At 39.4% G+C, this 27,794-nt stretch overlaps 2 protein-coding genes, 1 non-coding gene and 1 pseudogene across 3 annotated transcripts; 3 read left to right on the plus strand and 1 right to left on the minus strand.

Annotated features, from left to right (window-relative positions):
* Positions 1–317: 317 nt before the first annotated feature.
* LOC122671665 (probable pectate lyase 18) lies at positions 318–27,729 on the plus strand. The gene is made up of 6 exons (XM_043869025.1): positions 318–331; positions 11,818–11,831; positions 25,797–25,946; positions 26,055–26,801; positions 26,888–27,026; positions 27,125–27,729. The coding sequence occupies exons 3-6, from the start codon at positions 25,834–25,836 to the stop codon at positions 27,344–27,346; spliced, it is 1,221 nt and encodes a 406-aa protein (XP_043724960.1). The 5' UTR covers positions 318–331; positions 11,818–11,831; positions 25,797–25,833; the 3' UTR covers positions 27,347–27,729.
* Positions 753–818, minus strand: LOC122638427 (annotated as a pseudogene).
* LOC122671201 (protein STICHEL-like 2) lies at positions 2,259–8,360 on the plus strand. The gene is made up of 8 exons (XM_043868306.1): positions 2,259–2,425; positions 2,656–3,756; positions 4,349–4,386; positions 6,118–6,322; positions 6,411–6,629; positions 7,217–7,949; positions 8,110–8,179; positions 8,280–8,360. Exons 1-8 carry the CDS (start codon positions 2,359–2,361, stop codon positions 8,358–8,360), a joined length of 2,514 nt encoding a protein of 837 aa, XP_043724241.1. The 5' UTR covers positions 2,259–2,358.
* On the plus strand, positions 9,399–9,501 carry LOC122638446. Its single transcript, XR_006329441.1, has one exon. It is a non-coding gene; the product is annotated as a U6 spliceosomal RNA (small nuclear RNA).
* Positions 27,730–27,794: the final 65 nt, after the last annotated feature.

Here is a 27,794-nt window from a genome sequence, read left to right on the forward strand (position 1 = left end):
CAGCAATCTTATTTCTTACCCCAAAACAAAAAAAAAAACATTTATTTTGCCCCCTTTGTACTAGCTAATCTTTTATAGTATTTTAAACCTAATTAGAAAATTAGATGGGAGAGAGTTTCCTGCGCCGCTAGTGTGGGAATAAAATCTGCAAGCTAAACCAATGGTTGTCTAGAAAAAATTATCATTCATATGAAACCCACAGATTCAAAGTAGGAGAAAAATTAACAAAAAACTTCTGTGAGGGAAATGGCACTCATTTATTCCCTTCTGGTGAGGAGGGGAAAAGCCCAACCTACTGAAAATAAAAATAATGTACACACTTCATTCATTCCTCTTATTTCCCTGGGATTAGTTGATTGAAGTAGGGATAGAAAAAGATCCTAAATTATGCCTATGATTTGAGTGACAATTTGAGTGAGGTGCGTAATGGTCAAAGTACGGCTCCAGCACTGATGAGAAACTGGACAAAAGGACGAACCAGATTCGTCCTTAGGGTTCCCCAGATTGGAAAGCGCTTAGGCCAATCTATTATTCCCAGATTCTTATCTCTGTCAAGTGAAGTCTGAAGTGTGAGGCTGTGAACTGTTATCTTCTCTTTTCCCCTGCTTTTCCTTACTTCATTCTCTAACCGTTTGATTCATGAGAGTCATGAGGGGTCTAAAATCAAAAGGAAAAAAAGAGAAACCAAGTGCAATGTGTTGATAAATCGGAAGAGATGGAGAAGTACCTATCAAAAAAAAATAAAATGGAGAAGAAGTTCGGTATGCAGATCTGTTGACAGAGATGAAAATCTCACAACAATCGGCCAGTAAACTTCTGAAAAACATTACAGATTTCAGGAAAAAATGGGCCAGCAATCACAAATTTCAAACATTACACCATAAATCATACATCGACGCATGAAAAACATTACAGGAAAAAATCGGAAAGAAAAACGAAGAACAAAGACCTAATTACAGAGAGAGGGAGAGAGAGAGTCACCTTCGTTGTTGTCAACTTCAGTTGCAGAGAAGGTCGTGCTAGAGAGGACCACTGTAGCAGAAACCTTCAAATGTTAGGGATGTTGCTCCAAATCCTGAGACACAAGGGAGAAAAATCGATAGAGCTCTAGTCAGATCTTCATCCCAACAAACGACCAAGAGAGAGAGAAACAGAGAGAGTGAGAGAGAGAGAGAGAACGAGACAGAGAGAGTGAGAGGTAGAGAGAGCAGAGAGAGGCAGCGAGAGAGAGGGATATAGAGCGAGAGAGAGAGAGAGAGGAGATCGACCTGCAAGTTTCGCCTCCTCCTCCTAACTTCCTTCCCCAGATCTGTCTTTTGGGTTTTTTTTTTTTTTTTTTTGTCTTCAAGGCTTGCTCACGGGTTTTTGCTCTTGAATCGCGCGATCGATCGTTCTTGTTCTTTGCAGTCCTGGAGACGGTCTGTAAATAACGTTCTTGACAGCCAAAATTTCTTCGATTCGTTCTTAAAAAACAAAAAACCGAACCATCAAATCAAACACAAATTCACGTTTTTTTGTTCTTAAACAATGGAAAAACAGTTCTGAACACACTGTTCAGACATTTACCAAACGTAGCCTAAATGTAATTTTTTCAAGAGTAAATATCATCCCCTCCTATAAGTATCCTAGGGGCATCCAACGGCTGGGAATCCCTGGAGAGGAGCCGGATCCCCTCTTCTTCAGGTTCAAAAAAGGCTAGTACTGTGCTCTCTTTAAATAGTTTAAACATCTGAACCCGCCAAAAACACAGCTTTTCTTCCAGAAGAAAACCAGAGGACTTAAACAGTCACCACTGAATTACAAATCTACCCTTGAGCGCCATTTACGAGGATTAATCTCTGGAAACACTCTGCAATGTCTACGGAGGAAACAAAATTTCTCTGAAATATCTGACTGAAAAAAAAAAGCTCAGACGAATAGCAATGTTTACACCCTCAACCAACAGTTTTATTTACTATTATGCCATTACCTTCAGGTCTGTAAGCTCCGTGATAACAACAGTACTATGTGCTCAAGCTATTGAGCATCTAGAATGGTTCTCTAGGGTTAGGATTATTTTTATTTTCTCTGTCTTCTCGTTATTGGAATGTCTAGGGTCTCAAAGTTGCTTCAGGAACTGCAAGCAGGTTTGTTTTTTAGCTACTTGTCCGTTCATGTTGTTTCTTTTGTTATGTGTTTTTTTAATGGTAAATTCAAACTTAGATTCCATTTCCCTTTTTAAGATTTTCTTAATCCTCTGGATGCGTGATTTCCATTTGTTTCAGATTCCGTTCTTCTGCTGCTTCCTATGACAAATGTGCGTAGTTTTTATAGATTTTGAGTTTGTATTTCTGCTTTTTCTTCTAGCAGGAAAAAAAAATGTGTTCTTTCTTTTATGATTGCTGTGATCAGAAATTGGGTGAACCTCTGCTTCTCCTCTCTTTAGGTATGGTTCGTTTGTGATTATATATTTGCTTGCATTGTCGGTGAATGCATTTTTTTTCTTTTATATAAATAATACTTATCAAAGTTTCTGATTATGATATCTTTGAAGCTATACTGTTACGGTTATGGATTTTGGTGGAAAATGAAGATCTTTAATGGAGACTCCACTTTTAGTTTGTAATTGAAATCGTTTCCTCACTGGAGTACTGGACTGGAAAATCAGATTTGTAAGTTATAGAACTGTATTTTCGAGAATGTCCGATGGACCGCGTCATTCTGCTGATATTCCTCTCTCTAAAGCTCTTGTTGCACTTAGAAGAGTTCGATCACTGAGGGACCCATCAACAAACTCCATGAGCAAATTCACTGCTTTTGTTGACAATTTGAGCTGGGAAGCCAATTCTTGCCATGGTATGCTGAACAGTTGCCATGAAGGTGGCCTGAAGAATCACAGTTTTCATGACTCTCAGAACTTCAGTTTAGATGGAAGGAAAGTTGAGTTTGACGGTGACCCTGAATTGGGTTTTAGTTCAAGAAGATCTAGTTGCAAGTCAGTTTTATCAAAGAACACACATAATATAGGAATTAGAAGCTCAGACATCCGAGAATATTCTAAATCAAAATGTGATGTGATCCATGGGAACAAATCATCCAGTGAAATCCATTTCGGTAATCATAGGGACAAAGCATTACAGTTGGCATGTGTGCCTACTTCCAGTGACCATATGGAGCATGTTGATTCATATGGCGAACCAGCTTTAGGATCTGGACGCTTAGAAAGAGTTGATCCTACTGTAAAAAGGAAATCTGGATATGGTGCAAGAACAAAATCATCTCTGGTAGAAGCCAATGTTGTGGGGAGTAATGTAAGTAGTCCAAATCCATCCGTAAGCGATGTCCGGCTGGAAGGTTCGAGCCATAGCACATCACTTTTTGCAAATGAGGAGGTGGATCGCTATCATCATGGATGTGGAATTAGCCGCTGCTGGTCAAGAACCCCAAGGTTGAGAGAGTCAAACCTTCCTTCTGATTTCGAGGATTATCCCCTGTTATCGAGGGAATGCGGGGAGATGGATAGATCTGGACAGGGACAGAGCTGCACATATAGTAAGAGAAAAATTACTCATTATTCAGGCAGTCCTAGCAACTTCTGTCAGAAATTCAGGCCAAGATCTTTCAATGATTTGGTTGGACAGCACGTAGTAGCACGGTCTCTCCTGAATGCTATTTTAAAGGGAAGAATAACATCATTTTATCTCTTCCATGGACCCCGTGGTACAGGTAAGACTTCAACCTCTAAGATCTTTGCAGCAGCTCTGAATTGTCTTTCCTGAAAAAACAAAAAAAAAAAAAAAAAAAAAAAAAAAAAAAAAAAAAAAAAAAAAAAAAAAAAAAAAAAAAAAAAAAGGCAAAAAAAAAAAAAACCACCCCACAAAAAAAAAAAAAAAAAAAAACACAAAAAAAAAAAAAAAAAAAAAAAAAAAAAAAAGAAAGGACCACCCCCCACAAAAAAAAAACCCCAAAGAAAAAGACCCAGGAGAGACCCCCAAACCAAAAAAACCCAAAAAAAAAAAAAAAAAAAAAAAAAAAAAAAAAAAAAAAAAAAAAAAAAAAAAAAAAAAAAAAAAGAAGAGGGGGGGGGGCCCCACAAAGGGGCCCGAGGGGGGGGGAGGGAGGAGGGAGAAAAAAAAAAAAAAAAAAAACACCCAAAAAAAAAAAAAAAGAAAAAAAAAAAGGGGGCGGGGAGGGGGGGGGCCCCCCCCCCCCCCCGAGAAGAAAAGGAGAAGCACCCCCCCCCCCCAAAAAAAAAAAAAAAAAAAAGGAGGGGAAGGAGGGGAGAACCCCAAAACACAAAAGGAGGGGAGAAAAAAAAAAGGAAGAAGAAAAAGCAGGGGACCCCCAAACACACCCCACCCCCACCCAATGGAGGAGCACAGGCCATGTTGGATCATGATCGAAATTTTATTATCCCCCCCCCCCCTTTCTGAAGGAGGAGAAAAAAGGTAAAAAACCAAAATCCCCAAAAAAACAACCCCCAAAAAAAAAATTTTACCTCCCCCCCCAACCACCCCCCCCCCCCCCCCCCCCCCCCCCCCCCCCCCCCCCCCCCCCCCCCCCCCCCCCCCCCCCCCCCCCCCCCCCCCCCCCCCCCCTCCCCCCCCCCCCACCCCCCCCCCCCCCCCCCCCCCCCCCCCCCCCCCACCCCCCCCCCCCCCCCCCCCCCCCCCCCCCCCCCCCCCCCCCCCCCCCCCCCCCCCCCCCCCCACCCCCCCCCCCAAAAATAAAGGAAGTGGGTATTGTAACTATGTTGAAAAAATATGTGTTGAAGAAGATCTGGATTTTGACCCCCCCTCCCCCCCCCCCCCCCCCCCCCCCCCCCCCCCCCCCCCCCCCCCCCCCCCCCCCTTCCCCCCCCCCCCCCCCCCCCCCCCCCCCCCCCCCCCCCCCCCCCCCCCCCCCCCCCCCCCCCCCCCCCCCCCCCCCCCCCCCCCCCCCCCCCCAAGTTCCTGAACAGCACTAGATCTCCATTGCCATAAACTTACCCTCTGAATGCAAGTTGCAGCACAGATAGGGTTGTCCCCCCCCATCACATCTTCTAGCCCCTATCAGCCCTCCTTCCAAAATTTAAATCCATAAATACTCATTTCTATTTTAAATTTTAAACCAAAAATGAAACCTAAATCTCGGCTCAAATTTATTACCGAAATATACTAGTAGGACACCAAAATAGAAACTGAACTCAGAATTAGTAACTTAGTGAATAAAAACTAAACCAGCCAGCACAACCTCTCCAGTTTTGATTTGTAAAAAAAAATTGTAAAGAGATTTTTACCCCCCAAAATTATTTTATCCCCCATCTTTACACATATTTTTAAAAATGTTAGTGAATCAGCAAAACTAAACCAGCCAGCAGCGTTGGGTTGAACCTCTCCAGGTTTGCTCCCCCCCTCCCCCCTCCCCCCCAAAAAAAAAAAAAAAAAAAAAAAAAACAGCATAGCTAGCATAGTGCTTGCCATAGAATCTGTTTACATCACATCTTCAAAAAGTAGAAGAACTCCTCTCCATTCAAGCCCCATGGGGCCCACACTCTTAATCCAATCTACTACATGTGCAGGCCATATAATGGACAGAATATGGGCCTTTATGTGAACCAAATTATTGATCCAATATGGACTGGTTTTTGCTAAACCGTGGGGGCTAGTTTTGCTGGTTCTTTCTCCTCCTATGCTGGTCTGTTAATGCATCATGTGGGTTCATAGGAAATTAGGAATAACTGTGTTAAGTAATATAAGCATTATATTAGGACCACCTCTATTGTAATAGCAAATTTAACATTGTCCAATGTTTTTTTTTTCAATCTCTTGTTAGTGTTATAAACTTGGAGTTGAAAGTTTTAGTTAGTTTTGGCAGAAAGGCTGACACGGATTGGTTGAATTCATCTCAAGTAATTGGGTTGAATCATGAATTTAATTCATCTTATACCAAAAGACGAAAGTAGTTCTTCACCGTAGGACACAAAGTGGGTTTCATAAGTCATAACATCTATGGCAATGACACAGTTCATTGCGTTTGCTATTTCTAACAGAATTTTTTGATCATTTGCAGAACATGAATTATATTCTATAAGATTTTTATTAGAGTTTGCTCTAGCTTTCACAGCTTGCATTTGTGTACGCATTGTCGTACTAATAGCTACTATCCTTTGTCATAGCTGAAGCAAACTTACAAAAGTTGAGGCATGCCTTAAAAGTACTTTCTGAAACCGAGAAACAGTTGAGGTCATCAAAGAATCAGACAACCTGGCTAACAGTTGCACTCCTACAGTTAAGTTCTGTAGAATCATCATCTTTGGATGCAAATGATTCAAGAGTGTGCCTGAGAACTGTATCTGAGAGAGGTGCGAATGACCAGTTTTTTTTTTAAAGATACTAATGCTTTTGAGGTAAAGGCCTTAAACATTAAAATTTTATCCCTTCCATGTCTAGATGAAGGCTTCGGCCGCATATCTTCTACTAGAGAGATTTTGAAACATCCTGTGTCTTATTTGTGTGATGAAAACAAGTCCCATAATTCAGAGATGCATGGAGATTGTAAAGAGAAACTAGAAAATATATGGAGCAGAGTCATGGAAAGCTGCCACTCAAATACACTCAAGAGCTTTTTACAGAAAGAAGGGAGGTTGGCTTCTGTTTGTATCAACCAAGGTAAAATACTAGAAAATGTCTTCTTTCTAGTGCATGCTTAGTGGTCACATTTGTGTTGGTATGGAATTTGGATGCAGAAGACAGATATCCAGTTCCAGGTTACTCACAATAGCTCTTATCAATGCGGGCTATAGAAGTATCCTTTAGAGAAATGAAAAAGTGAAAACAAACAAAAAACTTGAAAAGTTTTTAAATGGCTACTCCACTTTTATTGAGCAATGCAACCCTCACAACACATGTTACCTTGTATTGATTTACTTATTATAGGACCTATGTTTATTGTCATATGTTTTGTGTGTTAGTATGATTATTTAATTTAAGTGTATTCTTCTGGATTGGATGAGTAGCTGCCTTGTTGAATTTTCTTTTTATTGGTGAGTGGAAGAAAAAAAAAAATGGGGGCTGGTGGTGGAGGTGAAGCCATAAAAAAAATATGGTTTGGACACATAATCTGAGACAAATGTATATGTGATAGAATTGGATGGTTTAAGATGGTTGATCTTTGTTATGTTGCAGTTATGCATATTTGAGGTTGTAGTGTTCCTGATGTCCACACAATCATGATTGAGTGCTTGTCCTAACTTCAGGTCTGGCAATAGCTGAAGTGGAATTCTATCATCGTGATCATGTGTTCAGGGCAGAAAAATCATGGAAACTGATTGCTGGTTTGCTTCAACATGTGCTGGGTTGTAATGTAGAGATTAGAATCAATCTTGTTCCATGTACTGCAACAAAGACTGCCAAAGTGAAGAAGCAATCCTTCTGTTTGTTGAGTTGCTCCCGTGGAATGGAAGACAATTCATCCTCAATCTCAGAAGATGGAGATGACCAATTCAATGACTCTAATTTCATCTCTGGAAGAGTAAGAAAACGGGAAAAGTCAATTGACATTTGCTCTGATTCTCAGTCCCAGAACTCAATTATCTGCTCTCATAGTAAAGAAGCAGCAAATACCTCCAGAAATAATGAAGTAATTTCTCAGAGCACTGGGATCTTCTCACTGCACAGATCAGAGCAACATGATACACAAAAGGTGTCCCATTTAGGAGTTGGCTTGAATGAAGAAGAGGGAAACAACCATGAGAGTCAGGTTTTTGCTATTGAAGAACCTGAGAATCAGCCAAGCTACTTCTCAAAGACTCTGAGGCTTCATCAAACATTATGTTCATCCAGTTCTTTGCATACTATTTGTTTGGAGATCCAGCAAGACAACAAACTCGAATTGGCTATTCCTCGGAAGACATATTTTTGTTTAACTGATCCTTATATTCTCTGCTCCAGTTCCAACACCCACTGTTACAGCTCTGGGGATGAGGATGGGTAAGTATTACTTATATCCTTCGAGTTCTCTCTTATGCACTTTCATTAAGCAAAATACATTAATTGCTCATGTACAGTAGTTATTTGGGAGGTAGACTTATTAGGCTATCATAATGTTGATCTGCAACATTTTCATGGTTTGTTTTATTTATTTTATCAGCCAAAGGAAGGAATCAAGGGTGAGCTCAAGGATACATTGTTGGAGAGCCCCAAAGTTTCCCTTTAAAAAGGTAATGGTATTCACTTACATTGTGGAACCCTGTGCATTTAGTAATTGGAAGAGCTGTTACATACCCAGAAGTCAAGTCTCTGGAAAATATGGTGTTGCAGGCTTGGAAGCTGAGGCAGCAGCAGCAGCAGCAGAGTTCTAAGTTAATGGGTTGCATCCTTTCATGTGTGAGTGCACGGTAGTCTCAGTGCAAATGTTGGCTCCATCCAGATGTTCTGTGTTTGCTCCCTCAAGACATTAAAGTCATGCCATTGAAAGGTCATTGCTTATTCAGCTGAAATCAACGAGAAGGTTGTAAATTGTAAGTGCAGGAGGGCAGGGTGGTCATTTTTAGCTTATATGTATCAATATCGAGGTCCGATACTGATACCTAAAACCATGTTTTGAAGACATAAAAGTATAGCCGTCTGCCTTGGTTTTATCTGGTACTAGTCCGCTACTGCTAGGCTCTAGAATGCCAGGCAAAGCAACTGGGTAGTGGCATTGGCCTAATATTTTATAGGGAGAATGTTCTCTGTGCCGCAACGAAAGATGGTGGTGAGGAGATGATGAAGGCCGAGGAGATAGAGGAGAGGGTGAGGGAGATGATGAGGGATGAGCGGCTGAGGGTGCAGGCGGCGCAGATTAAAGATGAGGCAAGGAAAGCTGCTGGGTTGGGTGGAGATTCTCACATAGGATTGACGGGCTTGTTGGAAAGGTTGCAGCGGAGAGGGACCAAAGTATCAGTCTCCCACCAAGAAGGAGACAGAAGGGGATAAATTTTTTCTGTACTGCACGGTATTGGTCACTTCAAAATCGATATGATACCGATATGTATCGGCATGATCGGTCCTGATTTTCTTAGAAAATGATTATTTTACATTTGATACGATATCGACCAAGTATTGATATCGGTCACCTTCAAAACCGTGGAGTATCAGCATGGGTTTGAGAGGGTAAGGAATGACGATAATGGGTCTCCGTCGCCACCTAATTTCATTTATTTCCGGATAACTTGGCATGTTTTCTAAAAAATGAGACACACTTCTTGAGTGTGGAATTTACTTATTAATTTTTTCCTTTCGCCAGTCATTTCTTTATGAGTGTGGGTATTCTAGGTATTCGAAAATAGATTACAATACTTTTCTAACTTACCTTTTGACAACATTATAATATATCCCACATCGGATAAGTAAATAATACTTCAATACTTTATATTTGTAAGAGCTCTTAGAGTAATTGTCTCTTCGGAGACATCCGATAAAATTGGAACGATACAGAGAAGATTAGCATGGCCCCTGCGCAAGGATGACACGCACAAATCGAGAAATGGTCCAAATTTTTTTTTGAAGATTCAACCCAATCTCCTACTCAAAATCTCTCTAAACATTCAAATTCTCTTAAAGGTAAGAAGGATAGTAATAAAATGGACCAGCGATAAGGAACTTTGATTTTAGATCGATATACTTTTGAGTTTGAACCATGATGAAATCATATATTGAAAATCTTTCTAAAAGGAAAAATCTCTCTAAACGTTCAGATTCTCCTAAAGGTAAAACAACAACAAACTTAGCCTTATCCCAACTTAATGGGGTTGGCTACATGGATCTAAACAAAACAGAGTATGGAAAAAATAGTTTTAATAAAAAAGGAAAAGATGGGAAAAGGAGAGACGGGGAAAGAGATGAGAAATGAAAAAGGAAAAAGACAAAAGAAAAATGAGAAACAAATAGAAAAATGAAAGATAATAAGAGGAAATTGGCACAAACCAACTCGTCTGGAGAATCTCAGCTAAAGGTAAGAAGGATAGTAATAAAATGGACCAGCGATAAGGAAATTTGATTTTAGATCCATCTGTTTTGGAGTTTGGGACATTGACTTGGTGTGTTCATTTTGTAATGGGAAGAAAGAGGAATAAATTTTAAGGGGAAGATAACTAATTTTCAAATCAATGATAAATAGAGTTTGTAGTGAAATTGTTGTTACAAATCAAATCAGGGGGAAGATAATTAATATTGAAATTAAAGGAGAACTAATAAGTGAGAAGATAAACTAATATTGAAATCACAAAAAGAACACTGCTAATCATTCATTTAACTGTTCGACTAATTTTGTAAAGTGAACAAGGAGATCAATGGAAACATCGTTACAAATCTCATTATACATAACCTCATACTCCTTGATTTGTACCAATTCCCCTTCCAACCAGTAATCTTCTCACTAATATTGAAATCATTGGATAACCAATTCATTTATTCATAACCTTATACTTGATGAGACGGGAGATTGATTGGTTTGGTTTGATTTTTGGTCTGGATATCGATCGGTTTGGTTTTCAGCTGGTCCCATCATACTGCAGTCCAAAACCAGTCTAATAAGGATCAGTTAGATTCGGTCCAGATTTTATTTGTTGATTTTATCAGTTTGGGCTAGGTTTTGACATCCTTGAGCGACTCCGATTTTAGTATGTATAATCGGTTCAATTGTATACTAGTTCAAATCAATTTTAATAGGTTCAATATGACGATTTTATCGATTCAAAACCAAATTGAATTATTTAATAAACAATATCCAAATGGTGAACTAAGGATTTAAGTTTTTTCTTCACCAATGGTGATTTGATGCCATAGTTGGACACATGGGAGTCGTTCATCATTAACTCCCACACCCTATTGTTCATGGTCTGGATTCTGGAATACCCTTATTTAGTCCAATCAGAGTTTTAGATGGGATGGGTGAAGATATTCTCTCTTCACCATAGGTTGATAGAAAGTGGGTCCCAATTAATATTTTATGAGCTCTGTCACTGTATGCTAGTATGATATATCAGTGTAATATAATAACTAAGATAGGCCCAGCTAGTCAGATGTACCTCTTTGGGTGGGCTTGATCTTGGTTAATGTTTATTTGATTTTGGGCCTCAAATATAAGACTGGGCTAAGATGGGTTGGGTCAAATGAAACATGTGGGCCTTTTGAAATTAAAAACTGCTAGGCATGCATGTGCCTACTCACCTTGGTGCAAGGATTTAAAAACCGGATCGGGCGAATCGGCCAAGCTTTGATCCCCCATTCCTACCGTTCCTGAGCTGGCGATCCATACATGGTTTCTAGGGTTCAGGCGAAATCTGATGGATTCCGGCTGATTCCGTTCAATCCGGAACGATATCGAAGCGGAATTGGCTGGACCTGATTCAAATACCGATTCCTTGTTTTAAAAACCTACCTTGGTGGAACATGTTTGAACTGAATATAGTCTAGAAGCCACCCTTTTTGATTTGAAGTTGGTTGCAATTTGTAGGAGTAGTTGATTAGTTTTCCAGTTGTGGTACTTATTAAAGCTGATTTTCTTTGGTCCTTTAATCTAAGTAGAGTATAGTCAAAAAGGTTAAAAGGAAAAGACCAAAGAAGTGATAGATGGGAGGGAAGGTATAATCCTTTTGGGTCAAACCAAGATTTTTACAGTTTAGGTGGCTTAACCAACAAACACATGATTAATCTCCTTTTGGTCGGTCTATGTAGTCTTGGCAAATGAGACACACACCCTTTGAGAAAATTTGGTGCCTGAATTGTCAAAAAAAATTAGGTTTCCAGAAGTATAATAAGAATTTAACTATAAGGACTTGACTCTGCTTCTCCCTATCCTTCTTTTCCCCTAAACTCTCTCTCTCTCAATCAAAAATTGAGTCAAACATGGAGGGTTTGGTGAGTGGAACTTGGGGGTGTCAAAATGCAAGACGAACCGGTGAAACCGGTCCAAATCGGCCCAAACTAGCCCGAACCAAACCGTTCCTTATTGAATGATTTGCAGATTTGGGTATTCCAAAACTGAATTGAAATCGAAACTGATAATAGCCCAAAACTCATTAGAAAAGAAAAAACATATTTTTTTTCATAATTTATATATACATATACATGTCAAACTGGACCCTAACTAGACCGAAATCAACATAAAAACAAACGGATAAGAACCCGAAACAAAATCGAAATGCGATGAAGGTCAACAGTAGCAGCTTGATAGGTTATTTGTCAAATTTGCAAAATTTCAGACTCAAATTCAACCAAAAACACCCTCTCTCTCAAGACTTGATCAGAAATTGAGTTAAGCATGGAGGGTTTGGTGGGTTGAACTTGAACAGGTTGGCTTGAATGTTGCCACTCCTAGGCAAAGGTTTAAAGGTTGTTCAGCACAGCCCAAGTCCAACCTTGGAACTTACTGCCAAGCCCAGTATCTTTTGGACCAAAATAAGACTGAAGAAATTTTTCGGACCCATTTAGGTTTTTTTTTTTTATGTGAGGGCCAGTAAAAGTTGCTTCTCTCAACCCCCTCCCCACCATCACAATTAAGGCTCTGTTTGGTTGCAAGGGGAATTAAAGGGAAGGGAAAGGAAAATTTTCAAACCTAAAAAAGAAACATTTGTAATCATTATCCCATGTGATTGTATAAATTACTTAAATTTCTTACCATGTCTAGTAATGATACATTTTACAAGTAATATTTATTTTACATTTTAAACCAAAGGAAATTGGATGTAAAGTAAAGTAAAATTTAATAATCAAATATGGAATGATTTGAAGTTAGTGATATTATCACATGGGGTAATGATTACACAAATTTCTTTTTTAAATATAAAAATTTCACTTCCATTCCCTTTATTTCCCCTAGCAAGCAAACGGAGCCTAAGGGATCACTTCAATGAAATATAACTCATAGCACACATAGAACATATTTCTAACAAAAGTTGACCACAAAAAAATTTCAAATTGGTCACTATGTCTAAGTTCACAAACATGGTAAACTATATTTGGTCGGCTGGAGTAGATGAATTTATCTGTTTGGTTTAAAGACAATCCGGTCTATCCAGTTAGTTTTGAGTCAATCCGGTCTATTATCTTGAATTTGGGTTTCTAGAAACTGGCAAAAATCAAAACCAACTGGATAGACCGGATTGACTCAAACTGGAAAACCCTATAAAATCGATACAATTAACATTATTATTATTTTTTTAATGTATAGCAAACAAATATGTTATAAGAGAAACCATTTAAAAAAAAACAAAAAAGACCGAAACAAATCAGACTGAACTGAAACCGATCAAAAACTTTATTGGACCTATTTGGTGTGGTTCAATATACTCATAAAATTGAAAAAAACCAAACCAAACCAAACCAAACCGACCCAACCATTTGACAACCCTAATCCCCTATCGATGAATTTTCCATCCTAAGACGGAAATATTGGATGGGCATGACATGTAATGCAATCATGTTTAGGGCTTAACTTTGGCTCCAAGGTCCGACCGCAATAACCCATTTTTAATCTTCATATAGATTAAGAGAGAGAGAGAGAGTTGTTACCATTATGATTAATTATAGTAATTACTACTACTAATCTCTGATATTCGAGTTGTTATCATTATGACTAATTGTAGTAATTACTACTACTAATCTCTCATTGGACACAAATCATTTCTGGCTTGGAAATAGGAATTGAAGGACAAGGCCGGACAATACCAATGTGAACTTAGTATGGGCCCACATAGAAAAAACCCAGATGGCAACCCGATAGTGACATGTGACCCACCCATATAACGAACCCAACAATGGTACATAACTAAAGTTTCTTTAGCGCAGTCAGTGGAAACACGGAAAAAAAGAGATGATGGGTTAGCTAGGCGTCATTGTTGGGCCTCCACTAAACACCCACACATGTGATGTTGTTGACTTTTCTAAATAAACATTGCTGAAATGTCAACCAACTTCATCATTTTGTCATTTGGGAAAGTTGTTCAAGTGACTTCTCCGCCTAGCCATCTCTTATTCTCTTTTATGAAACAATTTTATGAAAGAAAGTCCTCCATGATGGAGTGTAGCGCCCATGCTCAGATACAGAGGGGGTGAAATGACTATCTCACTCCATGAAAGGTAAAAATCCCACCCAATGATGCCAATGCGGGGCTTTCTAATTAGCCCCCTCACACGAGCAAGAGCCATGCTACCTATAGAGAACACCAACCCAAATTATATATATAGGATCTTGTTTTCCTTCACGTATGGTGAAAGAGGAATTCCCTCATCATCATGGTTTAAAAAAATGATATCGAATCAAATTCATCGATTGATCCATATATGATACAGTGAGTGTGCTCCAAGACCTATAATAGGAGTGGAATTTAGTTTCACATTGGTACACTTATAAGAACCTGATGTGAGCAAGGTTATGAGCTTGAGAAGGATCTCTCCACTCTAAAGTCTCTAAAGCTCGGGCTTTTGGTTGGATGTCATCAAATGGTTTTAGAGCGAGTTGTCCGTGCATCAGCCATATATGCAATGAATGCACTCTTTGACCAAAAATATGATGAGAATTTAGTTTGATATTGATTGGATAGTGTGTGTCTGCTAGACTTATAATCTTGGAATCACCTCTTCACTGTAAAACTCGGGCTTTTAGTTGGACGTCATTAATAGTCTAATGGACCACGCAATTTTCCTATCCACAAATTTTTAGTCCATCGGTTACAATTATAAATTGAAGAAACTTTTGCAACAACTAGGGTGAAGAGAGAATCTCTTCATCCAAGGTAATTTTAAGCTGTGATTGGAATCTTAGAATACTGAATATCATCATTAACTCCTACATCTATTCATGAAAATCCAAAATACCCTTTCCTGGTCCAATCGAAACATCAGATCTGATTGGTTAAAAGATTCTCTCTTCCTCATGGGTGTAGAGAACCTCGAGTCATTGCTACCTTTTCTGGCTTCATTCATTTTTGGGTGAATGAATGCCATCCTTTTTTGAGGCTCAATCGCAATAACTTCAATTGCTTGAATTAGTGTGATAAAATTGGATTGCGGTTTGACGCTAGGGCTTTGGAAGCCCTAACATTTGGTTCGTCCAATCTTGCGCAAAGGACCCAGACCTACCTACTCTACCTCAAAAGGCACAGAAAAATAAAAGGTCAGACTAGCTAGAGCATGATTCAGCTAGGGCGGAACCATTGTTTCAAAAATTGAAATTGAATCAATCAAATCGGTCAATTCATAGCAGAATTAGTCATTAGAGATCTCAATTGCAGCATATTTGACATAACCGATTCTAAGGTTTTAATCATGAGAATTTGATTTTTAGATTTGAAGAGCAATTCTAAGGTTTTTGGGATCGCAGATTTCTATTTTATTAACCTTGGGTGGAACCATTGGATTTGAAAAGTGGAGTATGAGAGTAAATTAATTAATTGGGATGCATTTGTGGCCTCTCATTGGATTACGGGAAAAATTTATATTAAACATTTTTGCCTTCAAAGCTATCGATATTATACTATATTTTGACAAATTTTACCCTTTGTCCATGCCATATCATCAATCCGATATCAGTCAAATATCGTATCATCAATTCAATACGAACTACGAAAACCCTGCTCATTTGGAGTTTAGAAAACACTTCCTCTTGTATTAATATTAATATTCAAAAAATATATATAACGTAGTATTACAAATCAATTATGACAAATTCTATTACGATAAAATCTAATAAACATTGAACCGAGTTTCCCTTCATTCCTGGAGAAGGGCATCGGTACCACTACCATGTAGGGGTATCAATTTAGGATCAGAATCGGTAATCGGAACCGATCTAGATTGACAAAAATCAGAATTGGACCACCCAATAGTTTATTGAGACGGATCTGATCCTAGTGATATACTATTGATCTGGGCCGATTCTAGTCCTAGTCTCCCAACGAGTCTAGAATCGATAGCGCATTAAGGACCCGGTAGCACCGGAACCGTTGGAACTGGATGATATATAAACAAATTGAATGGGAAATTAGATCTCTAAAACCCTAAAAGGCTTTAAACCCTAATCTTAGGGGTGCAAGTTTGGCCCTGTTGGCCCGAACCCACCCTGGCCCGCCCTGAGCCCGAACAGGGTTTGGGCTGAGATATTTGGCCCTGAGGGCGGGTCAGGGCTAGAAATTTCTGGCCCTGAGTTAGGGTCGGGTCGGGTTAGGGTTGAAGCCTCGAGCTAAGCTTGGCCCGGCCCGGCCCGACCCGACCCTGATTTAAGTTATACTATAAAATATATATTGACAAAATTTATACATTATAAACTTTAAATTTCACCCACATTTCTTTATATAATATATTATATATGAAGATAATAAGTGTTATAATATAATTTATTATATTATTATTTTATGTAAAATTAATAATGTTCTTTCCAGCCCATTCCAGCCCATGCATTTCTTTCCCCCTCCTCATGATCAAGGCCAATCAGGGTCGGCCTGACCCGACCCTGAGGGCGGGTCAGGGTTGGATTTTTCTGGCCCTGAATCAGGGTCGGGTCGGGCCTGGGCCCAGTTAAGGGGACTTAGGGTTAGGCTAGGGTTTTATAAAGCCCGGCCCAACCCGACCCTGTTGCAGCCCTACCTAATCTATTAATAACATTACATTGTTTGGGACTTTTAACTGGCGCTCTTTTGTTGTTCTTTAAGTCATAAGTATATGAGTTGAGTTTGAGATGAAAATTATGAACTCTTAAAACTAGTATATGAATCAATGTCTTTATTTTAAGCTCTAAAAAACTATATCTATGTATAATGAAGCTCCCGTTTTCCTAGAGAAACTCTCATTGTCCTTGTTTTGGGATCAATAATGTTTGAAATCGATTAAAAATCAGAACTAGACCACCCATTAGTTAACGGTCCTGGGTCTCAGATTTGGATCCAATAAGCTTATTGGTCCGGTTATGATCTTGACACCTTAGAGCCGAAATCACTAAGAATCCGGACCCTTAATCTAGAATCGAACCAATTGACACCCCTACTACCATAGATGCCTATGTGGTCCTTGTACGAGGTCGCTCCTTGGGAATCCCCTGGCCACCCACATGAGATCCCGAGGACCCATAGAGGAGGCAATGGATCTCAGGGGTTTAAGGTTTTTTTAAGAATAACATTGGCTCGAAATTCGAACCAAATTAAGAAGAATCGAGATCAATCTCAACCAATTTTTGATCCGGATCAAACCGATCCTATCCAATGCTTAAAATCCGAAAAAGGAAATATAAAAAATGGATAAAGTTCAAGGAAGTGTTGGCGCATGCGTATTGGAATGGGAGCCCTACCGAAAGTTGGGGACTTGGGGAGGTGCAGAGTTTTGGAAAAACATAATGGGCAGCGTGTGTCTAATATATATCTCTTTTATGCCGTTCATGCCCTGAGTACAGGTATGGGTAAGATTTTTTATTAGTGATTACGAGGTCAAGCCTCTCATGACTTATGCATGAGAGCGCATGGGAATGATACCCGCCATATCCTTTATCATTTAGCTCGTCTCCAGGAAGCCCAGTACGTTTAGGGTGTAGTCAGCCGTTGGCCTATGTCATACACATTGTAAGTGTGCATCGAGATATGTGTGGTACAACTTAATTGCTGGATGTCTCCTGGCAGCACCCTGGGTACTGAACTCCCTGGAGATAGGGTTGTAAATGGATAATCGAAAATCCAAATTGGATCCGCATCTGTATCTGTTTAGAGGCATTCGTATTCGATTAGAGATATCCGGAAAAAAATTCGAATACTCCGATAAAAATCCGAATCCAAATACTTAATTATAAAAAATTAAGTAAATAACAATCTTGAGGATTTTTGAAGATTCAACAGGTTCTAGAATATGAGGAAAAGAGAATCATGATAAAAAAACTATGGATTGAGAGTGAATTGTATCCACTAGGGGGAGGAAGGTTCGGGTTACACAAGGCAGAGGTATAAACGGATGGTCGAAAATCCGAATCTGATCCGCATCCGAATCCATCCAAATCCGTTTAGAGGTATCCGTATTCGACCAAAAAATATTCGAATCCGATTACATCTGATCCGTATCTGAGCCGAATTCGATCCATTTACAAGCCTACCTGGAGACGATCCTGATCCTTATTACACTTAATTTTTCTCACTTTATTTTTTTCCTTCAATTTATTTTTTCTCATCAACAATCCCATAAAGAAGTCTTGGTTGTTGGTGAGAGAGTGAAGTGAAAATTGTAACCATTGGATATCTAGAAATGGTCTCATCCCATTTTGGCCTAATTTGGTATGATTTCTATTGTGAAAATTATTTGGTTAGATTTTTGCACATATTTTAATGAAAGAGAAATCAAATGGAATAGAAATTTTGAAATAACATAGGAATTGATTCAATTTTGAAATTGAAATTGATATCACTCTTGCTCTAATGAACATATGGTTAATTTGATGGACAAAACAGTAATTTCATGTTAAAAACAAAAACATCATCCTTCTTCTTCTAATAATCACACCACCACCACCATCCCCTTGACGGCCCCGTCCTTCTGCCATCACTAGCTACCCTCATCCGAAGAAATATAGAGAATCTACTCTAAAAAATTGAACTACCAAAATAGATTTCTTTTTCTTGAAATATTTTACATTGATGCACCAAAACAATCATTTTTTTGGCAAAAAATTCTATTTAGTGACTATTTTATGCAATCAATGCAAATTGAAATAGAAATCATATCAAATCTAGCATTCATCATCAAATTCAATTTTGTAAGAAAATTTTCTGTGGGTGAGTGTTCACCCTGTGCCTAGACAAAGATGGGGTAAAATGATTGCTCCACCCCCATAAATGGTGGTAATGGCTGTCATGTTGATACTTTCGTGTGCATTCCCATTGGCCTTTGTGCGTGCATGGGGGTCACACTGCCCATGGAGAACTCTTCCCCTTCAATTTCCATGCACCCCTTGTGCCTTTTTTTCTTGGTCAGTTTTGTTTTTTTTTTCATGCTTGGTGTTGTAATATAACTACCTATGATTAAGTTAAAACTTAACATGTAAACAAGGAATTTTAGGATCTACTGTCAGTAAAAGTTTAACCTCAATATAATTTGCCACATACCAGATCAAAGCGTCCATCAACCAAAACCGCTCCCCCTGCCCATTTCCCCTCCCCTCCCCTCCCCTTCCCTTTTTTTCTTCTTTCCAATTATAAACTACACATTCTATACGGTCTCATGCAAGGCACTTTAGTGGAGGCAAGGCTTAAAAACTCGGATCAAATCTGGGAATAATCCCTAGATTCTGACTTGAATCATTCTAGAATCAATCAAAACTATTCAGAAATTAGTTTGAACTTGGCCTTATTCCTTTGTTTTGTAGAAAGGTTGTTTCCATATTTTGAACCCATATCCTAATGGTTGCAAGAGCCCAACTTAACTGTTGCACCAAGGCTCCTCCACTAATCTGGTTCTCAAAAATTGATCAGTCTAATCCAGTTTTTTTGTCTAAAAAAAAAATAAGTCCACAAGATGATAATAACTCTTAGAAGTTAGCTTTTTTGTTTTTTTGTTTCGATAGAAGAAGTTAGCTAATTCGGGAAGGACCAACATTCTAACTATATTAAGAAGAAAACCTAAAAAAAAGAAAGAAAGAAACTATGGTGATTATAATGGGTGAAGGAGATCAAGTCCAACACTCCTCAAATTATTTATAGGATTGGCAAAAATAGGGAGAGGGTTCCCTCCAACGCCCATCGTGTACTTTGGAGTAGGACTGCAATACGGTTGGGTTGGTCCCCTTAGTTGGGCGCAGGCCTGACCCGACCCTGACTCAGGGTTAGTATAACTTCAAACAAGGTCGGGCCGGACCGGGCCAGGCCAGACTTAACGTGAGACTTCAACCCTGACTCAAGGTTAGAAATTTTCAGTTCTGACCCGCACTCAGGGCCAAGATATCTCAACCCAAGTCCTGTTCAGGCTCAGGGCAGACTAGGACGGGTTCAAACTAACAGGACAAAAACTTGCACCCCTAGTTTGGAGTGTAGGAGGGTGCTATAGTGTTTCAGGTGTGCAATTTGGCCCAAACACTGGTGTCGTAAAAGTCTTTTCCCTGCAAAAATATTATGGATCGAAGCTTCTCCCTCAACTTTTGAACAAATTCTTCAAATCAGACCCAACAAATTTGATGTTTCCTTTCTATGCATATACAACCATAGGAGGTTTCTGTTCCTGGGCTCTATGGGCAGAAATAAGGAAGTACTGAAACCTTTGTAGCTCATCAAGCAACGAGGAATACAGAGAGCTATCATTTGTTCTGATTCTCTAGAGAGAATGGTGAAGTTACTTATCATCTATATTATTCACTTAAAACATTTGAAATGTAATCTTTGTCGGTAGAGAATGTGGTGGGGAGGGGCCAACTCACATACTAGTCTACTACTAGCTAGAGAAGCTAAGTGCTTGGAGACCACTAAATTTGGTACTCTCTTTCACTTCAATTTATTATAAATGGTTGGTGGTACATTACTATCTATCACTACAAATGTGTTGTGTTAAGATTAACAAATTATCTCAGTTCATTTCTGCCCTTGGCGCACAAGTAGACTCTATCATTTCTTAATTTTCCGTGACGTGGTGATGACTCTGCTACACAATATTAGATATTTGATCAATATGTCAAAAGTTTCAAAACTGATAAAACACGTTAAATTAAATTTTTTAACCTATTCTATATTAGGCTGTTACAATTTAACGTTCATAAATTAGATCCAACCCCATTACACACTACACAAAAACCTACTAACGTGAGGCTCCTCATCTCTTGTCCAAATATTAATTCCCATAGAGATATAAGAGCGACCAATCAATTGTCGGGTCGGGTTCAACAAGAGGGACATGGGGCAATCGCATGTGCTCGTGGGGACATGCTCTCCTATCATTGGTTGGTTTCACATCCTTCAATCGCAACTCCCGACACAAGGAAAAAGGAAAACAATTGGCTGAGAATTAAACTCACACGTGGCATGTTCGTTATTCGACAATTGGCAAAAATGGAACTGAGAAGGTGTTGCTCGGGCCGGGCCAAGTTAGGACCCAGCACCAACGTCTCAGTCTATATCTTATGCCTATGTCAGAGTGTGAGCTTATGTACTGGTCCGGTGGTCCCTTAAAAAGACAGTTCCGAATCGCCCGCCACCCACAGCGACCGTCACATGAATTCAGTCCAAAGTCCAAATCAGTGTTTGCAAACAGAATAAAAAAAAAAAACCAAACCAACGGTTTATTAGTGCCTTAGTGTGTACGACACTTAGAAAATCAATGGCCCAGACCTGGCAATACGGGGAAGATAAAGGTGGACCCACCAAAGAATAGCTCGGGGACAAAGGTCACATGGGGAGAACGTGGCTTTCCTAAGGATAGCCCAAGTCAGCTAATTGACGGATAAAAAGGCCCAGTCTACGGCCCAAGTGTCGGTTGATTTAAGAGACCGACACATGGCATCTCCCAAGTTTATCATATTTCCACCTCAGCTTTTTCGATGACCCCATTTGAATTCCGGCGCGGTTTGCGGTTAATTATGAAAGAAAGTAAAACCAAACCATTAATTGGAAAATTAAAAAAATAGGAAAAGAATGCTGTCTGGTCATGTGGGCCTTGTAACAGCACGGTGCCAATGGGAATATCTGTAAGAACATTTTGTAAGGGGTGGGATGGTTATTTTTTGGGGTTGACAAAGGTTGCACACATGCCAAGTGAAGCATCTAATGGTGGAACTGCTTGCAGTATACCGAGATGCGTATAGGTTGGGATTAGGCACATATCCTAAAATGTCTCATTGGACACTCTTCGGATGGGATGTTCGTAGGAGAGGAACCGAATCCCTCATTACATCACTCCCCATTTTCGGACAATGGATAGCTAATAGCAGAAGATGGACAACTCATCGTGATACTACTTAATGATGTTCAACCCAAATACCTGAGATAGAGTAACCCTTCCCAAGTTCATAAACTAGCAAATGCACACTATGCAATCAATATGGGAATAAAACACCTTCCATTCATGGCATTAATGGATCGCAGTCATTGTATCAATATAGGTAATCTTGATACCATTTTTTAAAACCATAAAGGATATGGTTTTAAAAAATAAAACTAAAAAATATGCATGGAAATGATGGGAAGAAAGGTAGAGTGGCTAGCATCACATGCTATTTGTAGACACGTAGTAGTAAAGAAAATAAAGTAATTCATATATATTTATAGCTAGAATGGGGTAAGGAATAAAATATTGAAAGAAAATGAAAGCCTACTTCAACAGCTTAACTGCCTTAACTAAAATGGCAAGTGGGAAGTTAGTTAGGAGTGGTGAGAAAAGGAAGGACTGTGGGGAGGGGGTGGGGGTGGAGAAGGGGGGAGAGAATTGGTGTTGTATTGTCAGTTCACACTTAGACAACTAACTACACAGTACTGCACCGACAAAAACCTATGGATTCGGATCGGGTAACTACCTTGTAGATCTTGTGGGCCAAAGTTTTTTGATTCCAATTGCGCCGTTTAGGGCACGCTGTAGGTATCTGCAGCCACCTCATTGTAGCCACATGAAAACAGAGAAGGGACAAAGGACCGTCCGGGACGGTGGCGCCTGCGCCCACCGCCAAAAAAATATAAAAATAAGAAATGAAAGGTGGAAATCTTGCCGCAAACTCATTGGCCCCTTGTTGGCACAGAGCAACATTCTTGGAGAGAGAATGCATTCCCAAAAGATAATACGGTAATTTTAATTTAGGGAAGAATTTTTTGTTTGGGAGTGTGAGCTACTTACTTACCCTTATGTTGTTGCAAGGTCAATGGGAGTGTGCACGAAAGCATTAATAGCATTGGCCATTGAAGAGTAGGGGTGTCAAAACCTAACCCGAACCGTTAATTAGATCGATCGAAACCGACCAAAAAAACCCGAGATCGAACCGAATCAATCCTTATTGGATCAGTTTTGGACTGGGGTAACACGAGATCGGTTGAAAATCGGACCGCATCGATAACAAACCGAAAATAGAACCGAATGAAACCGATAAGAAAATAATGAGTATACGGTTATCAATCATTGAATTGATTTCAATATTAATGAGCAAATTTATGGTTGTAAGATAAAGTGTTAAAAATCAATGAGTATGAAGTTATGAAAATAGGGAAATTGATTTGTTCCATTGATCTCCTTTTTAAGTGTGGGGCTAATGAAATATTTTACGTAGTTGAAAAGATAAAGAAAAGAAAATAGGCACAAATCGAATCCAACTTGTTTAAAAAAATCCGGTACCGAACCGAATCCAAACCGATATCAACCTATTATCATAAATCGAAATCGGCACGAAATCAAACCGCACCAAAACCGAAATCGAGCCGAAATCGAAAAGTTCCTATTGGATTGATCTCGGTTTCTCTAAAAATCACATTGAAACTAAAAAACCCGAACCAAAATCAGACCAAGCCGACCCATTGACACCCCTATTGGGGAGGAGTTGAAAGGGGACTGAACAAGTTTTATGAACAATACACCAATATGGAATTTATTGGTAAGTATCTAGTTTTACACTTTTACCACACAACAAGATGAAAGGGACTGAAATTTTATAGACAATGGTAGACTTAGTTAGTTTGAACGCATTTTAAATGATATTTTTTTGTGGATCGAATTTCCTTAAAGCTATGGGGTAATGAGTACAAAATTTTTGTTTATTAAAATTTAAAAAATTTCACTTCCCATTCCCTTTGATTCTCATTGCAATCACACGTAGCCATAGGGGTAATCGATATTTTAAAAACTTAAATCTTAGTAACCAAAAAAATAATTTAATGTTATACAAGCTATGGTATACACATCAAATATTAATATTTTATTAATAAGACATGAATTAGTCCCACAATTTATGTTGTGTATATTCTTTTTACTCATACCTTTGAAATATAAACGTTTAAAATATGTATCGTCCGTTTTTGTTTTGTTTTTTTCTTCCTGTAATTGAAATATTTAACCATTTTTTTTATTGTTCTAATGAAATTTTGAACCAATATAAAATACGTTGTAAAATACTTTTTTTTTTTTGTCGTTTCTATTTTAAATAACTGAGTAAACATCAAAGTCCTTTACTTACAAGTCAAGATTTAACCCAAAAGGAGCTGGTCATGTCGCAAAAACCTTGAGTATGAAGAAAGGGTATGAGCTACCAAGATGGTGCATGGGAGTGTAAGCCAATACGCATTAAGTACTAATGACCATATTTAAATTTGAAATTTAACTAGTGACAATAGCCGAAATCCATTTTCGTATTCGTGTCCGTATTCATTTAGCACTATCCGAATCCATCTGAAAACTAAACGGATACAAATACGGATAGGCTATAGCTATCCGAAAAGCTATATTTACATGTAAACAGATAAAATATCCGATCCGTATCCGTTTAGCACTATCCGAGTCTGTCCGAAAACTAATCAAATACGAATGCGGATATAGCACTATCCGAGCCGAATCCGATCCATTTACATCCCTAATCCTTTCTTAGATATCCAATTCATTGGAATATCCGCGTGGCAAAAATAGGTATTCCCCTTCATATATTCCATACGACTGGGGCCATTCATAAAAAGCACCAACCGTCTGCAGTTGTCTTTTTTTGTGAGGTTTAGATAGGTGATATATGGGATATTCTTCAAAGCAATCAATTATTTGAAAAGAAAAGTGTCTTGGACCGGGTTATACCCGAACCCGATAGTTATCCACTTCGAAGTTGGAATTTAACAATAACCTCAAAATCAACCAAATCTTAACCATAGCTTTTCCTTTTCCTTCCTTTCCCTCTCTATCTCATTTGAAGGTTTTTTGTGAATTATCAACTCATCAGTAATAAGTTTTTAGAACTTCGAATCGTATCAAAATCAGTCACGACTGACATTTATTGCCTTTCTATGGTGGATCTGACTCCTCTCCAGGGAGTGCTCCCAGGGGGCACACATCCTGACGCACACCAAGTCAGTCATTGGGATGTATGTGACACAGTCCAACAGCTGGATGCCTACCTAAGCACTCTCTGGGCTCTGTAGAGAGGAATTCAATTATTCTATTGTTAAAGACATAATCTGACAGATGATGCTACACTTGTAGCAAGGACAACCAAAAAAATGGGATCTCAAAAAGTATTTTAAAAAATACTAAAACCTATGAGGGTATTTATTAACCCAAAGGAGAAGTGAATTATTTTATGCTGCTAGCCTTGTAGCACATTCATTGTACAACAATTTTTTTTTTCTTTCCGAACAGACCATTTTTCATCCAATTCTTAACTGATTCTATTCGATCCGGATCCAGATTCTGCTCTTTGAAACCCTGATCAGTCAGAAGATTGAAATTCGATTGCAGACCCCAAAACCCAAAGATCATTGGCCAAAGCAGAGACAATTGCAGGATTTCAAAAAGACATTAACAGTTATGTTTGTCAGAATAAGACAAGAGGAGAGAGAAAGAGAGAGAGTCTGTGTGTGACTTAAACAGAAAGCGAAATCAAATGTGGGGTTTGTTAAGGTCTATGAGAGGGGCTTGCTTAACGAGCCAAGGCACCGAATGAGGAATCCAATAAAGCCAGAAATCACGAAGTGAGCCCCACTTTTGTTTAATTAGTTTTAATCACGCCCTATCACCCGGCTTTTCCCACCTTATATAATCACCCTCCCTCTTTCCATCTCCTCCCCGCTCTCACATAACCAACAACAAACACATACCCTCTTCCTCTTCACTGTCTCTCCCTTCCCACTTCACTCCTCTCTCTCTCTCTCTTTCTCTATCATAAAAGAGAAAGTAGAGAAGAAGAAGAACAACAACAAACATGGCTACTGCTGCTTCACTGACCCTTCTCTTCCTCATTGCCCTCACAGCTCCATCGCTCATTAACTCTTCCCCAGTTCAAGACCCTGAAAAAGTAGTGGAAGAGGTTCATAGGTGAGCTTTTTCCTTACAATATCCTTCTTCATTCTAGGCTTACTTACTAGTAGTTTTATAGTTTTATCTCGAAAATGAACTAATGTGTGATGTGATTTTGAGTTGCAGGAGGGTCAATGCGTCGGTGAGCAGAAGGGAATTGGGTTACTTCTCCTGCGGAACAGGGAACCCAATCGACGACTGTTGGCGTTGTGATTCCAATTGGGAGAAGAATCGCCAACGCCTTGCCGATTGTGCAATTGGGTTCGGCAAGCAAGCCATCGGTGGTCGAAACGGTCGCATCTATGTAGTCACCGACTCCGGCGACGACGACGCTGTCACCCCCAAGCCCGGCACCCTCCGCTATGCAGTCATTCAAGACGAGCCCTTGTGGATCATATTCTCAAGAGACATGGTGATCCAGCTCAAGGAAGAACTCATCATGAATTCCTTCAAAACCATCGATGGCAGAGGTGCTAGTGTACACATTGCAGGTGGACCATGCATCACAATCCAGTATGTGACCAATATCATCATTCATGGTCTCCACATCCATGACTGCAAGCAAGGAGGAAATGCAGACGTGAGAGACTCACCTCGCCACTATGGGTGGAGGACCATATCGGACGGTGATGGGGTTTCCATCTTCGGTGGTAGTCACATATGGGTGGACCACAACACTCTCTCCAATTGCCATGATGGGCTTATTGATGCCATTCATGGTTCCACGGCCATCACCATCTCCAACAACTATATGACCCACCATGACAAAGTTATGCTTCTGGGTCATAGTGATTCTTATACTCAGGACAAGAATATGCAGGTCACCATTGCTTTCAACCACTTTGGAGAAGGCCTTGTCCAAAGGATGCCCAGGTAAGTATCTCTTTCTCTCTGTTTCTACTTATCTCTATTTTTTTCTCTGTTTTTCCTCTCTGATCGATCTCTTTATTCTCTTACAGATGCAGACATGGGTACTTCCATGTGGTGAACAATGACTACACTCACTGGGAAATGTATGCCATTGGAGGGAGTGCTGCGCCCACCATTAACAGCCAAGGCAATAGATTTCTGGCCCCAGATTACAGATTCAGTAAAGAGGTGAGGTTTTGAGACTTAAAAAGAGAAGAAAAACCATCTTCCATTACTTTGAGAGGAAATTAATTTGCTTTGAAATCAATCAAACATGTGATATGCAGGTGACCAAACATGAGGATGCACCACAAAGTGATTGGAAGAATTGGAATTGGAGATCGGAAGGAGACCTGATGTTAAATGGTGCCTTCTTCACGCCGTCTGGTGCTGGAGCTTCGTCAAGCTATGCAAAAGCGTCGAGCTTGGGAGCCAGACCATCTTCCCTGGTGGGTACCATCACTACGGCGGCTGGTGCACTTAGTTGCAAGAAGGGATCACGTTGCTGAAAGCTCTAGTATTGAGCACTTGGGCTACCTAGGCATCTCTCTACCATTATCACCATTAGAGATTAGCTGCTGCAACTCTGCTACAAATAATACTATGTTGACTACTTATTAATTACATATCCCGAGGCAAATATACTTTAGCTAAGTGGAAGGGGTAAATGAAGGCCTAACTCTGTTTCTTTTCCTCTTTTTTGTTTTTTTGTTTTTTTTTTTTATATATATATTTATTTATGGGATTTCCCTTAAAATGTAACTTTGGTTCATGATTACAACCTCGGCCTGTTTGATCTGAGAATCATTTTGGGTTTCCTTGAGAATCCTTCTATTGTAGAGCAAACAAGTGCAGAAGTGTTGATAGTTAGTTTTGGACCTTTCAGTGATTGCTATGATATAAATCTTTCAGTGATTGCTATGGTATAAATCTCTCTCTCTCTCTCTCTCTGTGGAT

Source organism: Telopea speciosissima, chromosome 8 (genome assembly GCF_018873765.1).
Source record: "Telopea speciosissima isolate NSW1024214 ecotype Mountain lineage chromosome 8, Tspe_v1, whole genome shotgun sequence".
NCBI lineage: Eukaryota > Viridiplantae > Streptophyta > Magnoliopsida > Proteales > Proteaceae > Telopea > Telopea speciosissima.